This window comes from Mastigoproctus giganteus, chromosome 7 (genome assembly GCF_048544385.1).
Source record: "Mastigoproctus giganteus isolate SK-2022 chromosome 7, ASM4854438v1, whole genome shotgun sequence".
Classification (NCBI taxonomy): domain Eukaryota; kingdom Metazoa; phylum Arthropoda; class Arachnida; order Uropygi; family Thelyphonidae; genus Mastigoproctus; species Mastigoproctus giganteus.
The window spans coordinates 216,871,512-216,893,605 of record NC_143581.1 but is presented as its reverse complement, the minus strand read 5'-3'; the positions used below and the strand labels follow the sequence as shown (position 1 = coordinate 216,893,605).

Sequence of the window (22,094 nt, the reverse complement as noted above, 5' to 3'; positions counted from 1 at the left end):
CTGAGAAGTGGCAACTGAAGTTTAACATTGACAAATGCAAAGTACTGCATATGGGAAGAAGTAACTCCAGAGGAACGTACCAACTGGGTGGGTGGTACTACACTTAGGGTGGTAGAAAATGAAAAAGACCTGGGAGTAATTGTGCAGTCAGATACAAAGTTTTCTGAGCAATGCAAACAGGCTGCCAGAGGTCATGGGGTTTTGTCAATGATATACAGGAATTTTGCTAGTAGGGAAAAGGAGGTGATTATCCCTTTGTATAAGGCAATGGTCAAGCCATGTCTTGAGTACTGCATACAGGTCTGGAGGGCTCATTTTAGGAAGTATGTAGATTTGCTTGAGTGTGTACAGAGAAGGGCAAGACTGGTGAGGGGAACAAAGGGATCCTCTTACCAAGCGAGGCCTAAGTTCTGCAAATTTTAGTGGCTGGAAACTAGGTACCTGATTAGACTAGATCTGATTGAGGTGTATAAATAAATTCAAGGAGGAACTAGGCAAAATTTTAGAGGGAATGGTAGTGTGAATTTTTTTTTTGGCTAATGCTAAATAAGCTCATACACTTGCTTTCTTGCATCACATGCCTCTATTACTATCTTCCAACATCAAGTTTGTTAACTCATTAACAGAGGAATTTGCTTTAGAATACACTTAATTACATCTATATATATATCTCAGTTTGATTTAGTAAGCAGGAGGATATCCGGTGAACTATGAAATACACAAATAACTAACATGAAATTTACTTGCTTACTTAAACGATTATAAATTAATAATTGTTGAAGCAAGTTAATTTAGCTCTTATATGTTATTAATTAAAAAGAAATAATAATGTATAGGAGATATATTAGTGATGTGAATCTGCTTAATATTCACTATCATATGATTAAAGCTTAGCTTCTAAGAAGTTGTCACAGTTCAATTTCATAACAATAAAACTGTTCGATAATATATTTCTCAATGAAATATAAACAAATAAAAACATAGCATGATGGCAAGCTATGAATGGCAAAAAATCAACAGATAAATCTTTCTTGAAAAAAGAACAAAACATTGCAATAAAAGTCCACCTACCTTTGCACTCCTTTGTAATATGATCAAGATAAAATTGTTCATAGCAGGATGGAATACACTCACCAAATTGTAGAACAAGATTATCACGACACTGTAGACACTGACTCTCAGAACAATGTACACAATTGTAGTCACAAGCTATAAAAAATTTATTGAAAATGCATGAGAATTTTGCACCACACAAAGAAAAGAAAGAAAATTATCTAGAATTATCAACACTTTTAAATCACATGTAAAAGCTAACCAGTTTTCATATTACCTATATTTTTAAAAATTGCAACTACAGGCACTCCTCGACTTACATAACACTTGCCTTATGGAAATTCGAATTTACGTAAGTTTTTTCCGGCCGTGGCAAACTGAAAAAAATTGTGTAAACCCATTTTGCATTCCATAGGAATCAATGGAGGTATTGTGAAAATATCGTAATGTGAACCCAATAACACATTGTTTTTTTTGTTTTTTTTTTTGGTAATTCGTTCCAATACCTTGGAAATTGAAATTGTTGCTATATAACTAATCTATTTATCTCTCTTAAAGATCATTTTTATAATGGAAATTGCACTACACTTTCATTGTTATCATATGTTCTGTTATAACAATCAATTTTGAATGTCATTGTGATATTTTTCTAAAACACATTTCTGGAGGTCACTACCATAAAACAATAAAAACGATTTGCACTTTCTGGTTCATTGGGTTTTTCTGTTAGTGCAATCTATTATAAATAGACAGTAACCTCGATCTTATTGCATTTGCAATAATATCGATGACTGAAATTCTGTGGGGTTTTACGTTACAGTATTATAGTGCAATGAGTTACCCTACACTGAAATCTTCAATCATATAAAAACATAAATAAATTTTCAGAATCTTCTCTTCATTTGTATTTATTTATCACAATGGTGAAGGGAAAGGGACCAACGGAAAGTGCAAGTGCGTGCTAGGAAACAAAACAAAATTGATTTTGAAATGAAGATGATTAATTAAGAAGTACGAAGCAGGGCAAAGTTTGTCATCTATTGCAAGACTTAGGTCTCGCTGCTTCAAAAGTGAATACTATTTTAAGGGATAGTGCACATATAAAAGAACATGTTAAAGGATCAGCACATTCAAGATCAACAGTGATCAAAAAACAGCATTAAGGTGCTATATTGAATATGGAAAAGCTATTAATAATATGGATGGAAAATCAGATTCAGAAGCAAGTGCCCCTGAGTGCAATGGCCATTCAAGCAAAAGCAAGAAGTATTCATGAAGATATTAAGGATAGGTATAGAAAATCACAAGTCAAGTTTGTAGCAAGCAATGGGTGATTTAATAGGTTCAAGCATCACTCTAGTTTCCAAAACATTAAAGTTGGGGTGAAGTTGTCAGTGCCGATTCTGGAGCTGCAGAGAAAATTTGTGATGTGTTCAAAAAAACCCATTCTAAATCTCCACAGTCCTGAACTTCCACAACAGGCATGCTTATCAGCTGGACACATTGATTCTGGCAACAATGCTCGAAAGGTAAAACTTGTTGACATTAGCATTAGTAGAGGCATATGATGCAAGAAAGCAAGCTTATGCAGGATCAGCCAAAAAAAAAAAAAAAAAAAGAACCACTCCCATTTCACCCCTTCATTCATTCGAAATACCTGTCCAGCTGAGCCTTAAATTTATTTAGGCTATCAACTTCCACAACAAGCGATGGAAGTCTGTTCCAACAACCAACTATCCACTGGGTAAAGGCAAATTTCCGCACATCTATCCTACATGTGTTCTTTCCTCAATTTGAATTTATGCCCTCTCAGGTGATTAATCTCAGCAACAGGAAGAATCTCATCAGCATTGAGCATGCTCAAACCATTCAAGGCTTTATTCAAACCATGCTCAAACCATTCAAAACTCACTCCTATATTATTTCTCACAAAAAAAAGAGTCTATTCCTCCTATGCTTATCTTTGGTGACACTTATTTCTAGACAGGATTACATATCTCTATTGGGGACCTGATTTGTAACCTCTTTTGACAGAAGCACATCGCAAATTCTGTTTCCTCTGCACAAAAAAAGAACTTTTCTTTTTGCTCCCAGCATTACTTTTCTTGTAAATAGCTACTGACTCCATACAAATCTCAAATCTGTCCTACCATGGAATATTGTTCCTACATCTGGGGCATTGCCCTCAAACCCGCTCTCAAAGTCCTACTCTATTCAAGAGAGAAACCAGATTAATTAATGATCCTTCTCTAACTACATCTCTCTACTTGCTGTCACATAGATGGTCAGTCTCTCCTATGCAAATGTAATTCCACCACTTTCTCTTCCAAACCAGTCTGAACAAATGATGCAATGGATGCTGAGACACTTAAGTTTTAGGTGTCTTGGCATCCATTCACTTTACAACTCCAAATTTACAGAACCAACTTTCCCATTCCTGATTTATCCTTTCTACTTCTGTTTTCAAAAACCTTCCTTCACATGTATTTCCCAAAAATTACAATCGACCGAAATTCAAGTCTAATTGTTTTCCTCCTTTGCTGCCTCTCTTAATAGAATTGGATAGATCCCATTCACCCCAGGTGCCATTTTTATTATAAGCTTCGACAAATTTTCTTCCACTTTCCTCTCAATTATCACAAAGTCATTTGATTTTGATGAACTTCTGGCATTCCGCTCCTTAAAGAACTCCTCATGTGTGAACACAGATGCAAAATACTTATTCAGCTTTTCAAAAAATTGAGCTGGATCATCAACAATTAAACCATTGAAATCAAGTGAACTAATGTGATTCAACCCCTTCCTTCTACTGTTAATATGAGTAAAGAAGTCGTTGCTACTTTTCTTGGCATTCTTGGCAGAGACTTCTCGGGTTAGGCAAGCTGAGGTAGATACCTTAGCTTGCCTAACTTCCTTTGTGACTTCATTTGAGACTAGTTTATTTCTACCATAGGCATAAGATAGGCAATTAATCCAGTGAAAACAGCAATGGGTTTTTTTTTTTTTTTTTTTTTTTTCCAGAGAAAAGTAGGAATATGGGGATTACAAAGCTCGAAAACTAGGTATCTTTAGTGGGATGGGTTCTGATTGAAGGGAATGGGGAAATGAATGACAATGGATTTCCACATTTTAAATGGGATACAAAAAAAAAACAATATAAACTATTTGGAAAAAAATCAGACTGCAACTAAAGAAGTTCACTTTTAGATAACATGTTATTGACCACTAGAATAAACCTCCTCCTTGGGTGGTTGAGGCTGACAGTCAGGCAAAATTTAAGAGGTAGCTGGATGGTTCTTTCTGGCGGTGAGAAAAGTACGATAGCAGATATATTGTATTGTCAAGTTTTTTTTTTGACTGATGCAGAAAAAACATGGCTTCTTGGCATCTTTTGATCTTTATTAACTGTAATTTTTTTTGTATTAAAAAGTGACTGTTTTGTAATGAAACTGAATCATAAAAGGACCAAGTATAAATCAACTATATAACTGTTCTTGAGACTTTTTTAAAAAATTATTACAGTTATTAATGATCACTAACTGAACAATCCTACATATAAATGTTTTGAAATTGACATAAGAACAAAGCTGCAGTTTTTCTGAAAAACTGGCCATTGGGTAAGCAGAAGGAAAACATGATATTTTCTGGGCAAAGAGGCAAAAAAAACGGGGATTTTTTTTAAGTCCACACTGCCCTAAATTTCATATTAAAATACAGACAAAGGACATTTTACTAGTACAGTATAACTTTCAAAAATTAGCTTATCTACAATTTTCTCTATGAATTTTTGTTTGGATTATCTGTTAGACACCAACTGATTATGACTGTTTCAAGAAAGATACTGCTGTAGACTTTGCTGTTCTCAGACATGTTGAGTCAAAGTTTGTTTCAAAACTCTTGACTTAACTTGGTATTTAGACATGGATGTCAAGAGCATTTCAAAAGCTTCACCATAAAGGAAAGATCTGAAATTAGTTTTTTGTTTCACCTGGTTGAATATTTTCTCACACTTAGCACTGCTATGAGGAATTGTTAAAATGCCAAGCATGATATGGGATAATTAATATTAGTAGTAGTAGTAGTGGCATGTGATGCAAGAAAGCAAGTGTATGAGCTTATGCAGCACCAGCCAAAAAAAAAAAAAAAGCTGTTTAAGAAAGAGTAAGGATACCATCAGCATTTAGTTTACGCATTCCATTTAACACTTTAATCAGATCTCCTCTCAGGTTTCTAGTTTTCAGCTGCAATTTGCAGAACTAAGTCTTTCACAGCAAGAATACCCTTTTGTATCCATGACCAACCTTGCTGCTGTTCTTGCACCTGTTTCAACAGTTCCCTATCCTTCTTAAAATGACTTCCAGATCTATATATAGCCTAACCATTGCTTAATACAATGGGATAATCACTTCCTTATCCCTGATGGAAAAATTTCTGTATATCCCTGAAAGAACCCCATGGGTTGTTCTAGCAACCTGTCTCAGCTACTAGGACAGCAAATAGGGTTGTGTGTGTTTTTAAAATTAATTAATTCATTTCAATTTGATTCAAAAAAACTTGTTCTTAAAACAGAAATACTGGATGACAAATGGTTCTCCAAATAAGATTATACTTAAGTTAAAGTTAAATAATATTTAACAAACACTTCTAGAAACTCAGTTGGCAACTTGCTATCTATGAATTCTTTTTTGGAGCCAGCAAACTTTCAATTGATGTAAATAAAAACAGGGATTCAAGATAAAAAGTCAGCTCACTGCCAAGCTAAACCCACAAGTTATCAAATTTATTCATAAAAGTTATATAGCTCCTGCTGTGAGTGCATTAAATATTTGAAGTTGTAACACTTCGTTGGATCATATTAGCACCCTATAAATCACCTTGACTGCACAACATTGGTACCTGCATCACCCCTTTTTTTTTTTTTTTTTTACCATACATATGTCTATGTATGGTAAAAAATGTCTATGTATGTCTATATACCATACATAGTCTATATACCATACATATGTCTATATGTCTATATACCATACATAGTCTATATACCATACATATGTCTATATGTCTATATACCATACATATGTCTATATGTCTATATACCATACATATGTCTATATGTCTATGTATGGTATACATATAATTACTTGTGTCAGCCTTTGATCCTCCATACATTGGAGGATCAAAGGCTGACACAAGTAATTATAGACCTGTGAGCTTAACTTCTGTTCCCGGAAAATTAATGGAGGCACTGGTTAAAGAAGCACTGCAGGATCACCTAGACAAGACTTCAGTTATAGCTCGGACACAGCATGGTTTTGTTAAGGGGAAGTCTTGCCTGACCAATTTGATTGGATACTATAAGGCAGTCACAAAAGAACTTTGATATTATATACTTGGATCTTAGAAAGGCTTTTGTTACTGTTGCACATGGAAGACTGCTGCACAAATTGGAGCAGTGTGGCATTGGAGGCAAATTGCTGCTATGGATAAAGGGGTGGTTGAGGGGGAGAAGACAGAGGGTGGTAATCAATGGACACTGCTCATCGTGGACTAATGTTATTAGTGGAGTCCCTCAGGGTTCAGTATTGGGTCCTTTATTGTTTTCTGTATTTATAAATGATATTGATGATGGTATATCAAGCATAATGTCCAAGTTTGCAGACGATACGAAGGTTGGCAGGGTTGTCAAGGACACTACTGACACTATGCTGCTGCAACAGTATCTGGAAAGGTTGAGCAGATGGGCTGAGAGGTGGCAAATGAAGTTTAACATTGACAAATGTAAAGTACTACATATGGGAAACAGCAACCCCAGAGCAACGTATCAACTCTGTGGTACTACACTGACAGTGGTAGAGAATGAAAGGGACCTGGGGGTGGTTGTGCAGGCAGATATGAAGTTCTCTGAGCAGTGTAGACGGGCTGCAAGAGTAGCTCATGGCGTATTGTCAATGATATATAGGAATTTTTCTAGCAGGGATAAGGAGGTGATTATTCCCTTGTATAAGGCAATGGTCAGGCCACACCCTAGAGTAGAGTACTGTATACAGGCCTGAAAGCCTCATTTCAAGAAGAATGTAGAGCTGCTGGAACGAGTACAGAGAAGGGCAACAAGATTAGTGAATGGAACAAAGGGGTGCTCTTACGAAGAAAGGCTTAAGTTTTGCAAATTACAGTGTCTGGAGACTAGGCACCAGCGAGGTGATCTAATAGAGGTGTATAAAGCCTTGAATGGTTTGAGCTTGCTCAATGCTGATGGGATTCTTCCTCTTGCTCAGAATAATCACCTGAGAGGGCATAAATTCAAATTGAGGAAAGACAGATGTAGGATAGATGTGCAGAAATTTGCCTTTAGCCAGCGGGTGGTTGGTAGGTTTTTTTTTTTTTTTTTTTTTGATTTGGTAGTTGTTGGCGCATCGGCTTCTGTGGCCATATTGCACCTCCCAAGGTTTTTGCAGTACTTTGATCCAAGCCCGAGGCGGGAATCGAACCCGCGACCTTTGGGTTGCCGGGCAGGTACTTTACCCACTCGGCTAGCCCGGTCGGCCGGTTGGTAGGTGGAACAGACTTCCATCCCTTGTCGTGGAAGTTGATAGCCTAAATAAGTTTAAGGCTCAGCTGGACAGGTATTTTGAACGAACAGAGGGGTGAAGTGGAAGTGGTTATTTTTTATTTATTTATTTTACTTTATTTTTTTTTTGGCTGATGCTGCATAAGCTTGCTTTCTTGCATCAAATGCCTCTACTAATGCTAATGCTAATGCTAATATAAAACACTGAGGCACTGTCAAAGTTGGCATTGTACTGATCAGTTCATCATCCATCAACCTGTTTTGACATTCATGACATATTGTCTTAGTATTCATCTCTCACTGGTCTTTCACTATTGTGATTGACAAAGAAGGGGCTTTTACTAATTTATTGACAAGGGAGGGTAGTGTTTTGGCCCCTATTTCCAAACTATGAACAATACAAGTTGGAGGAATTACTATCCCATACATTTATTTGGGTTGAAAATAAATTTTTTATAATATTAATTTTATGAACTTTAAATTCATTCATTAATCTTTGTTTTCTAACTTGCGAGAAGGTACCACACTCCTGGCTATATTGTATGTGTTGCATTAAAAATGAAAAACCTTCAGAATAAAGCTTGCTTTTTTTTTATGAAAAAAGCAAATTTTTTTTTTTTTTTTTTCTGTTTTCAAAAGAATTTTTACAACTCTCCATTTGTAATTTACTAGGTGGTAGATAACTCTCATCAACCGGTGCAATACCACCAGTTTGCTTATTGGAGGCTTGAAGTGGTGAAACCCATGTTTAGCCTCTAGAGCAAAGTTTCCAGCTCCCCCCATACTTCTCCTTCAACCCATGCACGGTACTAAGTACTATTTTTTATTTATTTTTTGTGCTACTAGACTAGTTTATAAGTTTTCATACAAAACTATAACTCCAACTAGAAATAATTTTTTTCCTTTCCAACTGGAATTTTATATTTTTCAAAGACAAATTTTGAAGAAACTACATAAATTCTCTATGGTTTTGAAAAACTAAAGCATTTTGGTAGCATATATCCTGAATATATAATCATAACTGTTGTAAATAATCTATCATTAAAATAAATTTGTCCAAATAAACAAATATTCTTCAGTTATATTGATTTAGATAAATATTTATAAATCTTAAACCTAGCAAACATACCATGGCAAATCCCAGAAGAATTGTAATAACCTTGCAAACAGTTAGTAAGGCACAGTCCTGTATGTGATAATACACGATTCCTTTTACATGAATTGCACCCAGTAGCACCATATTTTTCACAAGTACTACACTGAGTATGACATTCTACAAAATTATACAATTCAAAGTTAATGTCTGAAATGAATGCTTGAATAAATGTTTATGTGCATATACAAAATTTGCATGAGCATAAAAGAGTTCTTATTAAATACTTAACATTAAACATTCATGAAATTTAGCAACTGAAAAAAACAAACATATTAAAGTGATACCATGTGATTTTAGTATTCCGCAACTATATTTGACTTTTGATATACTTTAACATGCATACTGTGCAACTTTTACGAGCAATTTTATTTTAAAAAAATTTAAATTTAAAACTAAAATATTAAAATCAAAATTAAATAAAATTAAAAATTAAAATACAATAGTGTTGACTTAATTCCAGACACTTTTAAAAATATATGTAAATTTTATATACACACTTATAATCAATGTTTACTACCTCCAGTAGTAAACCAGTGCTAGGAGTATAGTAAATTTATTTACTATACTCCTAGCACTGGTGTACATGCAAGTATACATGCACCTGTTCTTACTCTTAGTTACCCTAACACACCCCGTGTATTTACTTGTTCGCTGGTGACTCCCACCAGTCCTTGAAATCCCCAGCACCTTGCTTTCCAGGCTGCTGCTCATTCTAATAGAAGCAGTGTAAGAATTACTTTCACCTCTGCCTGTGGCTAGCGTTAATCTTTTAGTCTGTGAATCCCTCCCCCAAGCTAGCAGTTTTCCAACCCACCTAACACGGCCTCAATAGCATCAGCAAATATTCTTGCATCCTTTCTATTTAAGTGTATCCCATCCCTGTAGAAGCAGTCTCTACTTTAACAAGCACAGACCATGGTCAGAAAAATTTTACCCCATGAGCCTTCCACAATCCGAATTGATTGACAAGACTCCTATCATATACTCCCTCTTATCATCAATGGGCAGAATTGCAAACGCTTTCATATTTAATCCTAACTCACAACTTTTTTCTCAACTGCTCTGTACTTGTTAAAAAGTCCTCAGATCTACTAATCTTAATATCATTAGTAGCAATGTGTACAACAATATCACCTTTTGTGCCCTTAAAAGATGATATCTGCTCTGTCATCAAACAGGCCTGACGTAGCCAAGTGGTTAGGAGCGCGAGTGCAGTAACACATGGTCTTTGAGTGGAACAGGGTTAAAGCCATTGACTGCTAAATACGATTAATATTTGTATTGACTGATTTATTGCAAACTCCATGGTCATGCAGGAGTATAAACAAGAACTTCTGCCCTTGGCAGAAATACCCTGTTAATCTCCTATTCCATCTATCCTTTTTGTACAACCCATTTCCCTGACAATTTTGTATATGTTCAATAGCCAATTTGCATGGTGTGCTGGATGAAAAAACTCAGAATGACTAATGAGGAAAAACACCAATTAATATGCCTGAGTTGTGAGACTGGCTAATTACAACTTCATGTGAAGACTTTCAAAATTCCTCATTCACTGATGGGAATCAAACTAAAACCTTTCCAAACAAGAAGAAGATGTCAATGTATCTTGCAACTAAGCTGCCACAAAGGTTGGATCATATCTCCATTAAAAAAAAAAAAAAAAAAAATCAAATTTAATGGCACTAGGGCTTGTCACTCATAGCCATATCATGTATTAGTCTGTGAAATGTGTGTTCATGTTCACAGGCTGAAAAACTTGAAATAATTAATGGAAGGGAGGATTAGCTAACTACACCCTCAACTGAGGTGGACTTTAGAAATTTGTCCAAATGTCAATGAGAATCAAATCCAGACTGCTCAGGAACCAATTATTAGCATAATAGAAGGTCCCACTGTATAGAAGGAAAAAAAAATTTCCGTCCTCAATCATTCTTTCCACTGTCTTAACTCCTCCAATAACTTGTCTAGTTCTTCCGTGAATTTATTAAAACTACCCACTTCCATAACAACAGATGAAAATTTGTTCCAACAATCAACCACCCACTGGCTAAAAACAAACCTCTGCATATATATCCTGCAACCGTCTTTCCTCAATTTGAATTTATGCCCAGTGATGTGTATAGTCTGAGCAAGAAGAAGAATCACATCAGCACTGAGTTTGCTTAAACAGCCTTAAGCAGATCAATCACATCATCTTGCAGGTGCCTAGTCTCCAGACACTGCAATTCGCAGAATTAAAGCCTTTCTTGGTAAGACCACCCCTTTCACCCTTCACCAATCTAGCTGCCCTTCTCTGCACCCATTTCAGCAGATCTACATGCTTTCTATAATGAGGCTTACAGACATGTATGCAATACTCAAGATGCAGCCTAACCATTGCCTTGTACAATGTAAAAATAATCTCCTCATCCCTGCTAGAAAATTCTTATATAATACTGACAAAACTCCATGAGCTCTCCTGGCATCCTGTCTGCACTGCTCAGAGAACCTCAACTGTCTCCCACAATCCTATATCATTATAATGTTATAATACAAAATATTACAACACGTTAATTACAATAATATTTTCAAAAATGCATAGTAAACAATCGATTATAATTAAAACCATTATTAAAGCCATTTCTGAATATATCTTTGTTCACAATCTTATCCTTAAGTTTTCCATCTATAAGATGCATCACAAATATCAAAAGGTCTTGACAAAGATCAAATTTACTATATTAGTTACCTTTTAATTATAGAATTATATAATCAGATAATCACATTTATTATAAGCAGTGCAGAATTGGAATTTGGGGAGTACAATGTGTACAGAAAATATAGTCGGAATAGGAGGGGAGGAGGGATTATACTGTTAGTTAAGAAACATAAAATCTAAGGAAGTGCATCCAGTCAATATAGATGGACAGTGCAATGTTCAGTCAGTGAGGGTAAGAGTGTGTTATAGGTCTAATGACTCTGATGAGTACAACCAACAACTGTACAGAGAAATTGAGTGGCCCAGTAAATCACAATGTCTTATAATGGAGGATTTTAACTTTTAAATTAGAGTGAGACCAAATTTTATACGGTGTGACCAAATGATGATGTTGCCAACAAAAAATTCTAAATGGAAACCATTCAACAAATTAATCTTGGAAGCTATTAGGCTTTTCATACCAACTATTCAAAGATTAGGCCTAAATGGATATCAGATGAAATAATGAGGCTCGTGGCACAGAAAAAAAATGCACAGAATTCAAATAAATTATCAGGTGACACGGAAGACTATGGTAGAGTCTGTAATCAATTCACAAAGGAGATAGTAGTAGTAGTGGCATGTGAAGCAAGAAAGCAAGTGTATAAGCTTATGCAGCATCAGGAAAAAAAAAAATACAAAACAATTCCCTCTAAAAGTTTGTCCAGTTCCTCCTTAAATTTATTTAACCAATCAACTTCCACAACGACAGATAAAGGAACCACTAGGTGGCAGTGATCACAGTGTAGTTGTTGTTATTTGGTGTTTACGAGCATTAGCAACTAAGGCCATATTGCTCGGGGGATATGCGGTGATCATTCCCTGACCTTTTCGCGTCATACGTATTTGGTGGATCACGGGCTCGAACCCTGGTCTAATCAAGAAGCGTGTGCTACGCACTGCTGCTCCTCCCCACCTGGCTACGGAGGCACCAATCACAGTGTACTGATGTGGGATTTACTTAAAGACATAATTACCATCAGGAGTAAAGGAAAGGGTTTTTGCTTCCGTAAAGGTGAGTACAGTGGTCTCAGACAATTTTTAAATTCTGTACAGTGGGATAAACTGACGATGTTACCAACAGTAAATTCTAAGTGGGAAGCATTCAAGGAATTAATCGTGGATGCTACTAAAAGTTTCATACCTATTAAGAAATATTATTCAAGGTTTAGGCCTAAATGGTTATCTAATGAACTAATGAGACTCGTAACAGGGAAGAAAAATGCATGGGATGCATTTAAATTATCCAGCGACTCAGAAGCCTATGGCAGATATAAGCTAGTCTGTAATCAGGTCACAAAGGAGGTTAGGCAGGCGAAGGCAGATTACGAGAAATCCTTGGCAAAAGATGCTAAGAAAAACAGCAAGGATTTCTTTACTTATATAAAGTCTAAATGGAAGGGCATGAATCTGATTGGTCCACTTGATATCGATGGTTCGACTGTTGATGATCCTGCTCAGATAGCAAACAAACTGAATGAGTATTTTGCATCTACATTCACACATGAGGAATTATTAAGGTTTGAAAATGGCAGAAAGTTATCAAATTGTAGCAGGATACTTAATGATTTTGTAATAACTGAGAGAAAAGTGGAGGAGAAATTGTTGAAGTTAAACATAAGAAAAGCACCTGGAGTGGATGGGATCTATCCAGTTATATTAAAGGAGATGGCAAAGCAACTAAGCAAACCCTTAGCCATAATTATGAGAGCATCCTTGGACTCAGGGGAGGTTCCCACGGACTGCAGATGTGCAGATGTATCCCCAATTCACAAAGGGGGATCGAAGGGTGACACGAGTAATTACAGACCAGTTAGTTTAACTTCTGTTCCGGGTAAAATAATGGAGTCACTGGTTAAATATGCATTGAGGATCATCTAGACAAGACTGCAGCAATAATTCAGACACAGCATGGGTTTGTTAAGGGAAAGTCTTGTCTGACAAATTTGATAGGATATTATGTGGTTAAAAAGGAACTGGATGCAAAAAATAATTTTGATATCATATATCTGTATTTCAGGAAAGCTTTTGACACTGTTGCACATGAAAGACTATTGTACAAATTGGAGCAGAATGGTATTAAGGGTAAGTTGCTACAATGGATAAAAGGATGGTTAAGTAGGAGAAGACAGAGGGTGGTAATCAATGGGTGCTGCTCTTCGTGGAATAATGTCATTAGTGGAGTCCCACAGGGTTCGGTGTTGGGTCCACTGTTGTTTTGTATATTTATCAATGATATTGATGAAGGTATATCAGGCTTAATGTCGAAGTTTGCAGATGATACAAAGGTTGGCAGGGTTGTTAATGACAGTAATGACAGTGTGCTACTGCAACAGGATCTAGATAATTTGGGCAGATGGGCTAAGCAGTGGCAACTGAAGTTTAATCTTGACAAATGCAAAGTACTGACAAATGCAGAGTCTGCTGACGAGGCTAGTAGGGACCAGACGTGTTCAAAGCCGCTAAGTGGATTTTTCTTATTTATTGATTTGAAATTATTGTTTTTCTAAAACTTTTGATTTAAATTTAGTAGTATAGCATTATTTTGTGATTTTCTGATTAATTTGGTGTATTTATTCTTTACTCGGCCTTGCAATTGCATAAAAGTATCGGTAAGGGTATCCACATGTTACAAGTCGCAACTCCGCTGAGACGTTTTTTAGCCATATTTAGCCGCTTATTGAATATTTTTTACATCAAATTATTTTTTGTAAGTAGCTTATAGACCTAGTAAGGATCGTTAGTTTATTCTGAATTGAGACAGCGAGATTTGAAAGTTAATTAATACTTAAGTGTCCATAGATTTACCGTTCGTAATTTCCCGCCCTTGTCTTTGTCATACGATCGTTATATATCGAACCTAGATAGCATTTGTATAGTATAGGTTATAATATTTTCAGTGATTGGTAAAATCTATTAAACTTGTTGAACTTCGTTGGCATTTAAATTGTACTTTTAACTAAATACATATACCGACTTAGATTACAAACGTAACATAATTAATTAATACATAACTGATACGGAAGTTATATAAAGGGAACTCGGAAATAATTAATACTTGACACTAAAAAATATATATTCCGTTATAACTGTGTTGGGAGATAAGTTAGGGTTATAAACCGAAATTGAAATTTTATTTAAATTAAAAGAAATCATGATTCAGACCAGAGCAGCAAAACAAAAGGCTCAAGCTAATGGAAGTGCTGTGGCTCAGAGGAGAACTGAGGGGGGCAGTTGCCTTCTGAATCACAGTCTTCTAAAATGCACAGCTTGCATGATGTTTGTGGAGCATTCAGGTACGGGACAAGATATTGCCATGGGGGATGTCTTTGTGTGTGCGCGATGCAAGGAGTGTATCGAAATCAGGCAACAACTCAGCGTTCTTATTGGCCTATATGAGAGCTTGAAGGCCAGGGTGGATGCCCTCGAAGGAACTAAATTGAGGAGCCCATCAAGCTCTCAGCTGCCCACATCAACGCCAGAGCTTGCACTTGGTCATCACGCAACACAGCGGCAACCCCGAAGGCAGAATGCGCTGGTCCCAAAGGAACTAGTATTGTTGGTGACTCTATTGTCAGGGAAACGGGGAACATGCTTTGTAAAAAGGCTAGGTGGAACAGGACCAGGGTATGTCTGCCAGGGGCAAAGGTTGATGATGTTGTAGAGCAGATATCATCTTTTAAGGGCACAAAAGGTGATATAGTTGTACACGTTGGCACTAATGATATCAAGAGCAGGAGACCAGCAGAATTGCTTAACAAGTACAGGTCACTGTTGAAAAAAAGCCGTGAAATAGGGTTGAATTTGAAAGTGTCTGCAATTCTGCCCAGACACGATAGGAGGGAGTATATAATGAGAGCCTTGTCAATCAATTCGGCCCGGGAAAGATTGTGCAAAGCTCAAGGGGTAGAATTTTTTTCAGCCTGGACTGTATTTGTTAACAGGAGAGATTGCTTCTACAGGGATGAGATACACTTAAATAGAAAGGGTGCAAGAATATTTGCTGATGCTATCGAGGCAGTGTTAGGTGGGTCGGAAAACTGCTAGCTTGGGGGGAGACAAAGACGAATAGATTAACAGTAGCCACTGACAGAAGTGAAAGAGATTCTTGCACTGCTTCTATTGGAATGAGCAGAAGCCTGAAAAAACAAGATGCAGGATATTTCAGAGACTGCTGGGAGTCATTGCGGTACAAGTAAACACATGGGTTGTGTTAGGGTAGCTAAGAATAGAAATAGGTGCATGTATACTTGCGTGTACATCAATGCTAGGAATTTAGTAAATAAATTTGATGAATTTGAGGTATTGCTCAAAACATCAAAGGCAGATATTGTTGGGATATCAGAGACTTGGTGTCACACAGATATAAGGAATGCAGAAATGGAATTTGGGGAGTACAACGTCTACAGAAAGGACAGACTGGATAAGAAGGGAGGAGGGGTTATGCTATTAGTTAAGAAATACATAAAATCCAAGGAAGTGAAGCCAGTGGACATCGCTGGACAGTGCAGTGTCGAGTCAGTTTGGTGTGACATAAGCATTGGGAGATCAAAATTGAGAGTAGGAGTGTGCTATAGGCCTAATGACTCTGATGAGTATAATAAGAAACTGTACAGGGAAATAGAGTGGGCCAGTAAATCAGAGAGTCTTATAATGGGAGATTTTAATTTCCCAGATATTGACTGGAATTTGGGGGCTGGTCACTCACACACTAGCAAGGCTCTTGTGGATTTATTGGATGATTGTTTTCTACATCAGCATGTTCGGGAGGCAACTAGAGGGAGGAATACTCTTGATTTGATTATCAGCAGTGATTCTTCATGCATTAAGAATCTGCAGATAAATGAACCACTACGTGGCAGTGATCACAGTGTGCTGAAGTGGGATTTACTCAAAGAGGCAACTACCATTAGGGGTAAAGGGAAGGGTTTTTGCTTTCGTAAAGGCGACTACGATGGACTGAGACAGTATTTAAATTCTATACAGTGGGACCAACTGATGATGTTACCAACAGCAAATGCAAAATTGGAAGCATTCAAAGAACTTATCTTGGAAGCTACTAGGCTTTACATACCAACCAAGAAATATTGTTCAAGGTTTAGGCCTAAATGGATGTCAGATGAACTGATGAGGCATATGGCAGAGAAGAAACATGCCTGGGATACATACAAATTAACACATGACACAGAAGCCTATGATAGATACAAGTTGATCTGTAACCAAGTTACAAAGGAGGTTAGGCAGGCGATGGCAGATTACGAGAAATCTTTGGCAATGGATGCAAAGAAAAACAGCAAAGAGTTCTTTACTTATGTAAACTCTAGAAGGAAGGGGATGAATCTGATTGGACCACTTGATATCGATGGGTCAACTGTTGATGATCCTGCTCAGGTAGCTAAGAAACTAAATGAATATTTTGCATCGACATTCACACATGAGCAGTTATTTAGAGAGGGGAAAGCCAGAGGTGTATTCAACTCTAGCAGTAAGCTAGAGAATCTTGTAATAACTGAGAGTAAAGTGGAGGAGAAATTGTTGAAGATAAACACAAGAAAGGCACCCGGGGTGGATGGGATCTATCCAGTTATATTAAAGGAGGCAGCAGAGGAAGTAAGCAAACACTTAGCCATAATTATGAGAGCTTCCTTGGACTCAGGGGAGGTACCGACAGACTGGAGATGTGCAAATGTGACCCCAATTCACAAAGGAGGATCAAAGGCTGACACAAGTAATTATAGACCTGTGAGTTTAACTTCTGTTCCAGGAAAATTAATGGAGGCACTGGTTAAAGAAGCACTGCAGGATCATTTATAGCTCGGACACAGCATGGTTTTGTTAAGGGGAAGTCTTTCCTGACCAATTTGATTGGATACTATAATGCAGTCACAAAGGAACTGGATGCAGGGAATAACTTTGATATTATATACTTGGATCTTAGAAAGGCTTTTGATACTGTTGCACATGGAAGACTGCTGCACAAATTGGAGCAGTGTGACATTGGAGGCAAATTGCTGCTGTGGATAAAGGGGTGGCTGAGGGGGAGAAGACAGAGAGTGGTAATCAATGGACACTGCTCGTCGTGGACTAATGTTATTAGTGGAGTCGCTCAGGGCTCAGTGTTGGGTCCATTATTGTTTTCTGTATTCATAAATGATATTGATGATGGTATATCAAACTTAATGTCAAAGTTTGCAGACGATACAAAGGTAGGCAGGGTTGTCAAGGACACTACTGACACTATGCTGCTGCAACAGGATCTGGAAAGGTTGAGCAGATGGGCTGAGAGGTGGCAAATGAAGTTTAACATTAACAAATGTAAAGTACTACACATGGGAAACAATAACCCCAGAGCAACACTGTGGTACTACACTCACAGTGGTAGAGAATGAAAGGGACCTGGGGGTGGTTGTGCAGGCAGATGCTAATGCTAATGCTAAAATGCTAATGCTAATACTGCATATGGGTAGAAGTAACCCCAGAGTGTGGTACTACACTTAAGGTGGTAGATAATGAAAAAGACCTGGAAGTAATTGTGCAGGCAGATATGAAGTTTTCCTGAGCAATGCAGACCGGCTGCCAGGGCAAGTCATGGGGTTTTGTCAATGATATAGCAATTTTGCTAGCAGGGAAAAGGAGGTGATTATCCCTCTGTATAAGGCAATGGTCAGGCCACACCTTGAGTACTGCATACAGGTTTGGAGGCCTCATTTTAGGAAAGATGTAGATTTACTTGAGCGTGTACAGAGAAGGGCAATAAGATTGATGAGGGGAATGAAGGGATCCTCTTACCAAGAGAGGCTTAAGTTCTGCAGATTGCAGTGGCTGGAGACTAGCACCTGTGCGGTGATCTGATTGAGGTGTATAAGGCCTTGAATGGGTTGAGCACGCTGAATTCTGATGGGATTCTTCCACTTGTTCAGATTACGAACCTAAAGGGGAATAAATTCAAATTAAGAATAGATATGCGGAAATTTGCCTTTAGCCAGCGGGTGGTTAATTGCTGGAACAAATTAACTGATTAAATGTGGAAGTTGAATTCTATTAGAATTCAATAGAAGTTGAATTTTATTAGAATTCTATTAGAATTCAACTTCCACAATTCACTATCTAATAGAATTTAGAATTCTATTAGATAGTGTAGTATTGACAATTAATTAATTAAATTTATTGCTCTTATTAATTTAAAATATCGTGCTCCAGACTAGAGCAGCAAAGCAACGGGGACAAAGTGACAGGAGTGCTGTGACTCAGGGTGAACCGAGGGGGGCGATTCTTCGACACATCACAGCCTAAAAAAATGTGCAACTTGCGAAATGTTTGCCGAACTCTCTGGAACAGAACATGATCTAGCCAAGGAGCATGTCTTTGTGAATGCCAACTGCAGAGAGTGTCTAGAAATTAAGCGTCAACTCAGCATTCTAATGGGCATCTATGAGAGCTTGAGGTGTAGGGTAGATGCCCTCAAAGAAATTAATATGTGGCGCCCATCAAGCTCTCAGCTGCCCAACTCAATGCCAGAGCTAACTATTGTGCATAAGGCAACACAGCGGCAATCTCCAAGGCAGAATGCGTTGGTCACAAAGGAACTAGCTATTATTCGTGACTCTACTGTCAAGAAGACAGGTAATATATTGTGTAAAAAGGATAGATGGAATAGGAACAGGGTATGGCTGCCAGGGGCAAAAGTTGATAATGTTGTGAAAAATATATCATCTTTTAAGGGCACAAAGGGTGTTGGCACCAATGACATTAAGAGTAGGAGATCTGCAGATATACTTAACAACTACAGGTCAACGTTGCAAAAAAGTCATGAGTTAGGGTTAAATTCGAAAGTGTCTGAAATTCTGCCCAGACACGATAGGAGAAAGTACGATGAGAGCCTTGTCAATCAATTCGGCTCTGGAGGGAATGTGCAAAGCTCGTGGGGTAGAATTTTTTTCAGCGTGGTCTGTGCTTCTTAACAGGGAAGACTGCTTCTACAGGGATGGGATACACTTAAATAGAAAGGGTGCAAGAATATTTGCTGATGCTATCGAGGCAGTGTTAGGTGGTTCAGAAAACTGCTTGCTTGGGGGGATACACAGACTAAAAGGTTAAAAGTAGCCGCAGGTAGAGGTGAAGGTGATTTGTGCACTACTTCTATTAGAATGAGCAGCTGCCTGGAGCGAGGGGTGCTGGGGGTTTCAGGAACTGATGGCAGTCATCGTGAAACAGATGGGTATATGGGATCTGTTAGGGTAACTAAGAATAAGAATAGATGCATGTATACTTACATGTATACCAGTGCTAGAAGTATAGTAAATAAATTTGATCAATTTGAAGTGTTGATCAAGACATCAAAGGCGGATATTGTTGGAATATCAGAGACGTGGTGCCACACAAATATTAGAATGCAGAATTGGAATTTGGGGAGTACAATGTGTACAGAAAAGATAAACAGTATAGGAAGGGAGGAGGGGTATGCTGTTAATTAAGAAAAACATAAAATCAAAAGAAGTACATCCAGTTGATATAGATGGACAGTGCACTGTTGAGTCAGTTTGGTGTGACATAAGCATTGTGAAAGCAAAAATAAGAGTAGGAGTGTGTTACAGGCCTAATGGCTTGAATGAGAACAACGAACAATTGTACAGAGAAATAGAGTGAGCTAGTAAATCAGAATGTCTTATAATGGGGGATTTTAACTTCTCAGATATTTACTGGAACTTGTGGGTTGATCAATCACACACTAGCAAAAATTTTGTGCATTTCTCGGATGATTGTTTTCTGCAGCAACATGTTTGAGAAGTAACCAGAGAGGGTAATAATCTTGATCTGGTTATCAGCAGTGATCATTCGTGTATTAAGAATTTGCAGATAAAGTAACCACTAGGTGGCAGTGATCACAGTGTAGTGACATGGAATTTACTTAAAGATATAATTACCATCAGGGGTAAAGGAAAGGAAAGGGTTTTTGCTTCCGTAAAGGTGAGTACAGTGGTCTCAGACAGTTTTTAAATTCTGTACAGTGGGACAAACTGATGATGCTACCAACAGCAAATTCTAAGTGGGAAGCATTCAATGAATTAATCGTGGAAGCTACTAAACGTTTCATACCTATTAAGAAATAGTGGTCGAGGTTTATTGTTCCTCGAACACTATTCCTAAGGCCATATTGCTCCAGGGATATGCGGTGGTCATTTCCAGACCTTTCCACATCCTCCATATTTGTTAGTCATGGACTCGAACCCCAGTCTAATCAAGAAGTGTGTGCTATTCACTGTTGCTCCTGCCCACCCAGCTACGAATGCCCCATTCAAGGTTTAGGCCTAAATGGTTGTCAAATGAACTAATGAGACTCGTGGCTGAGAAGAAAAATGCATGGGATGCTTATAAATTTTCAGGCGACACAGAAGCCTATGGCAGATATAAGCTAGTCTGTAATCAAGTCACAAAGAAGGTTAGGCAGGCGAAGGCAGATTACGAGAAATCTTTGGCAAAGGATGCTAAGAAAAACAGCAAGGATTTCATTACTTATATAAACTCAAAAAGGAAGGGGATGAACCAGATTGGTCCACTTGATGTCGATGGTTCGACTGTTGATGATGCTGCTCAGATAGCAAACAAACTGAATGAGTATTTTGCATCTACATTCACACATGAGGAATTATTAAGGATTGAAAATTCCAGAAGGTTATCAAATTGTAGCAGGGTGCTTATTGATTTTGTAATAACTGAGAGCAAAGTGAAGCAGAAATTGTTGAAGTTAAACATAAGAAAGGCACCTGGGGTGGATGAGATCTATCCAGTTATATTAAAGGGGGGCAAAGGAACTAAGCAAACCCTTAGCCATAATTATGAGAGCATCCTTGGACTCAGAAGAGGTACCCATGGACTGGAGATGTGCAAATGTACCCCCAATTCACAAATTGGGATCGAAGGGTGACACGAGTAATTACAGACCAGTTAGTTTAACTTCTGTTCCGGGTAAAATTACAGAGTCACTTTGTTAAAGATGCATTGCAGAATCATCTAGACAAGACTGCAGCAATAATTCAGACATAGCATGGGTTTGTTAAGGGAAAGTCTTGTCTGACAAATATGATTGGATATTATGATGTGGTTACAAAGAAATTGGATGCAAAAAATAATTTTGATTACATATACATGTTATTTCGGGAAAGCTTTTGACACTGTTGCGCATGAAAGACTAGTGTACAAATTGGAGCAGAATGATATTAAGGGTGAGTTGCTACAATGGATAAAAGGATGGTTGAGTGGGAGAAGACAGAGGGTGGTAATCAATGGGTGCTGCTCTTCGTGGACTAATGTTATTAGTGGAGTCCCACTGGGTTCTTTGTTGGGTCTACTGTTGTTTTTTATATTTATCAATGATATTGATGAAGGCACATCGTGAATGTCATTGTTGATATTCCTTCATCATGTCGAATAATGTCGAAATTTGCAGATGATACAAAGGTTGGCAGGGTTGCTAATGACAGTAATGGCAGTGTGCTAGTGCAACAGGATCTATAAAATTTGGGAAGATGGGCTGAGAATTGGCAACTGAAGTTTAACATTGACAAATGCAAAGTACTGCA

The 22,094-nt window shown here is 37.6% G+C and overlaps 1 protein-coding gene across 4 annotated transcripts in view; it reads right to left on the bottom strand.

Moving 5' to 3' along the window:
• LOC150083681 (extracellular matrix organizing protein FRAS1-like) overlaps positions 1-22,094 on the bottom strand; it is an 866,422-nt gene that overhangs the window by 605,594 nt on the left and 238,734 nt on the right. For 3 of the 4 annotated variants that reach the window (XR_016547213.1, XM_090378121.1, XM_090378123.1), the window contains exons 22-23: positions 8,748-8,891; positions 1,072-1,209 (exon numbers count right to left, since the gene is read on the bottom strand). Coding sequence is in view for 3 of the 4 variants with exons in the window: in XM_090378121.1 (XP_090234247.1) it covers positions 1,072-1,209; positions 8,748-8,891 (282 nt within the window). In the remaining variant the exon portion in view is untranslated. The remainder of the gene's footprint in view (positions 1-1,071; positions 1,210-8,747; positions 8,892-22,094) is intronic. The other variant, XM_090378122.1, reaches the window with a different exon arrangement.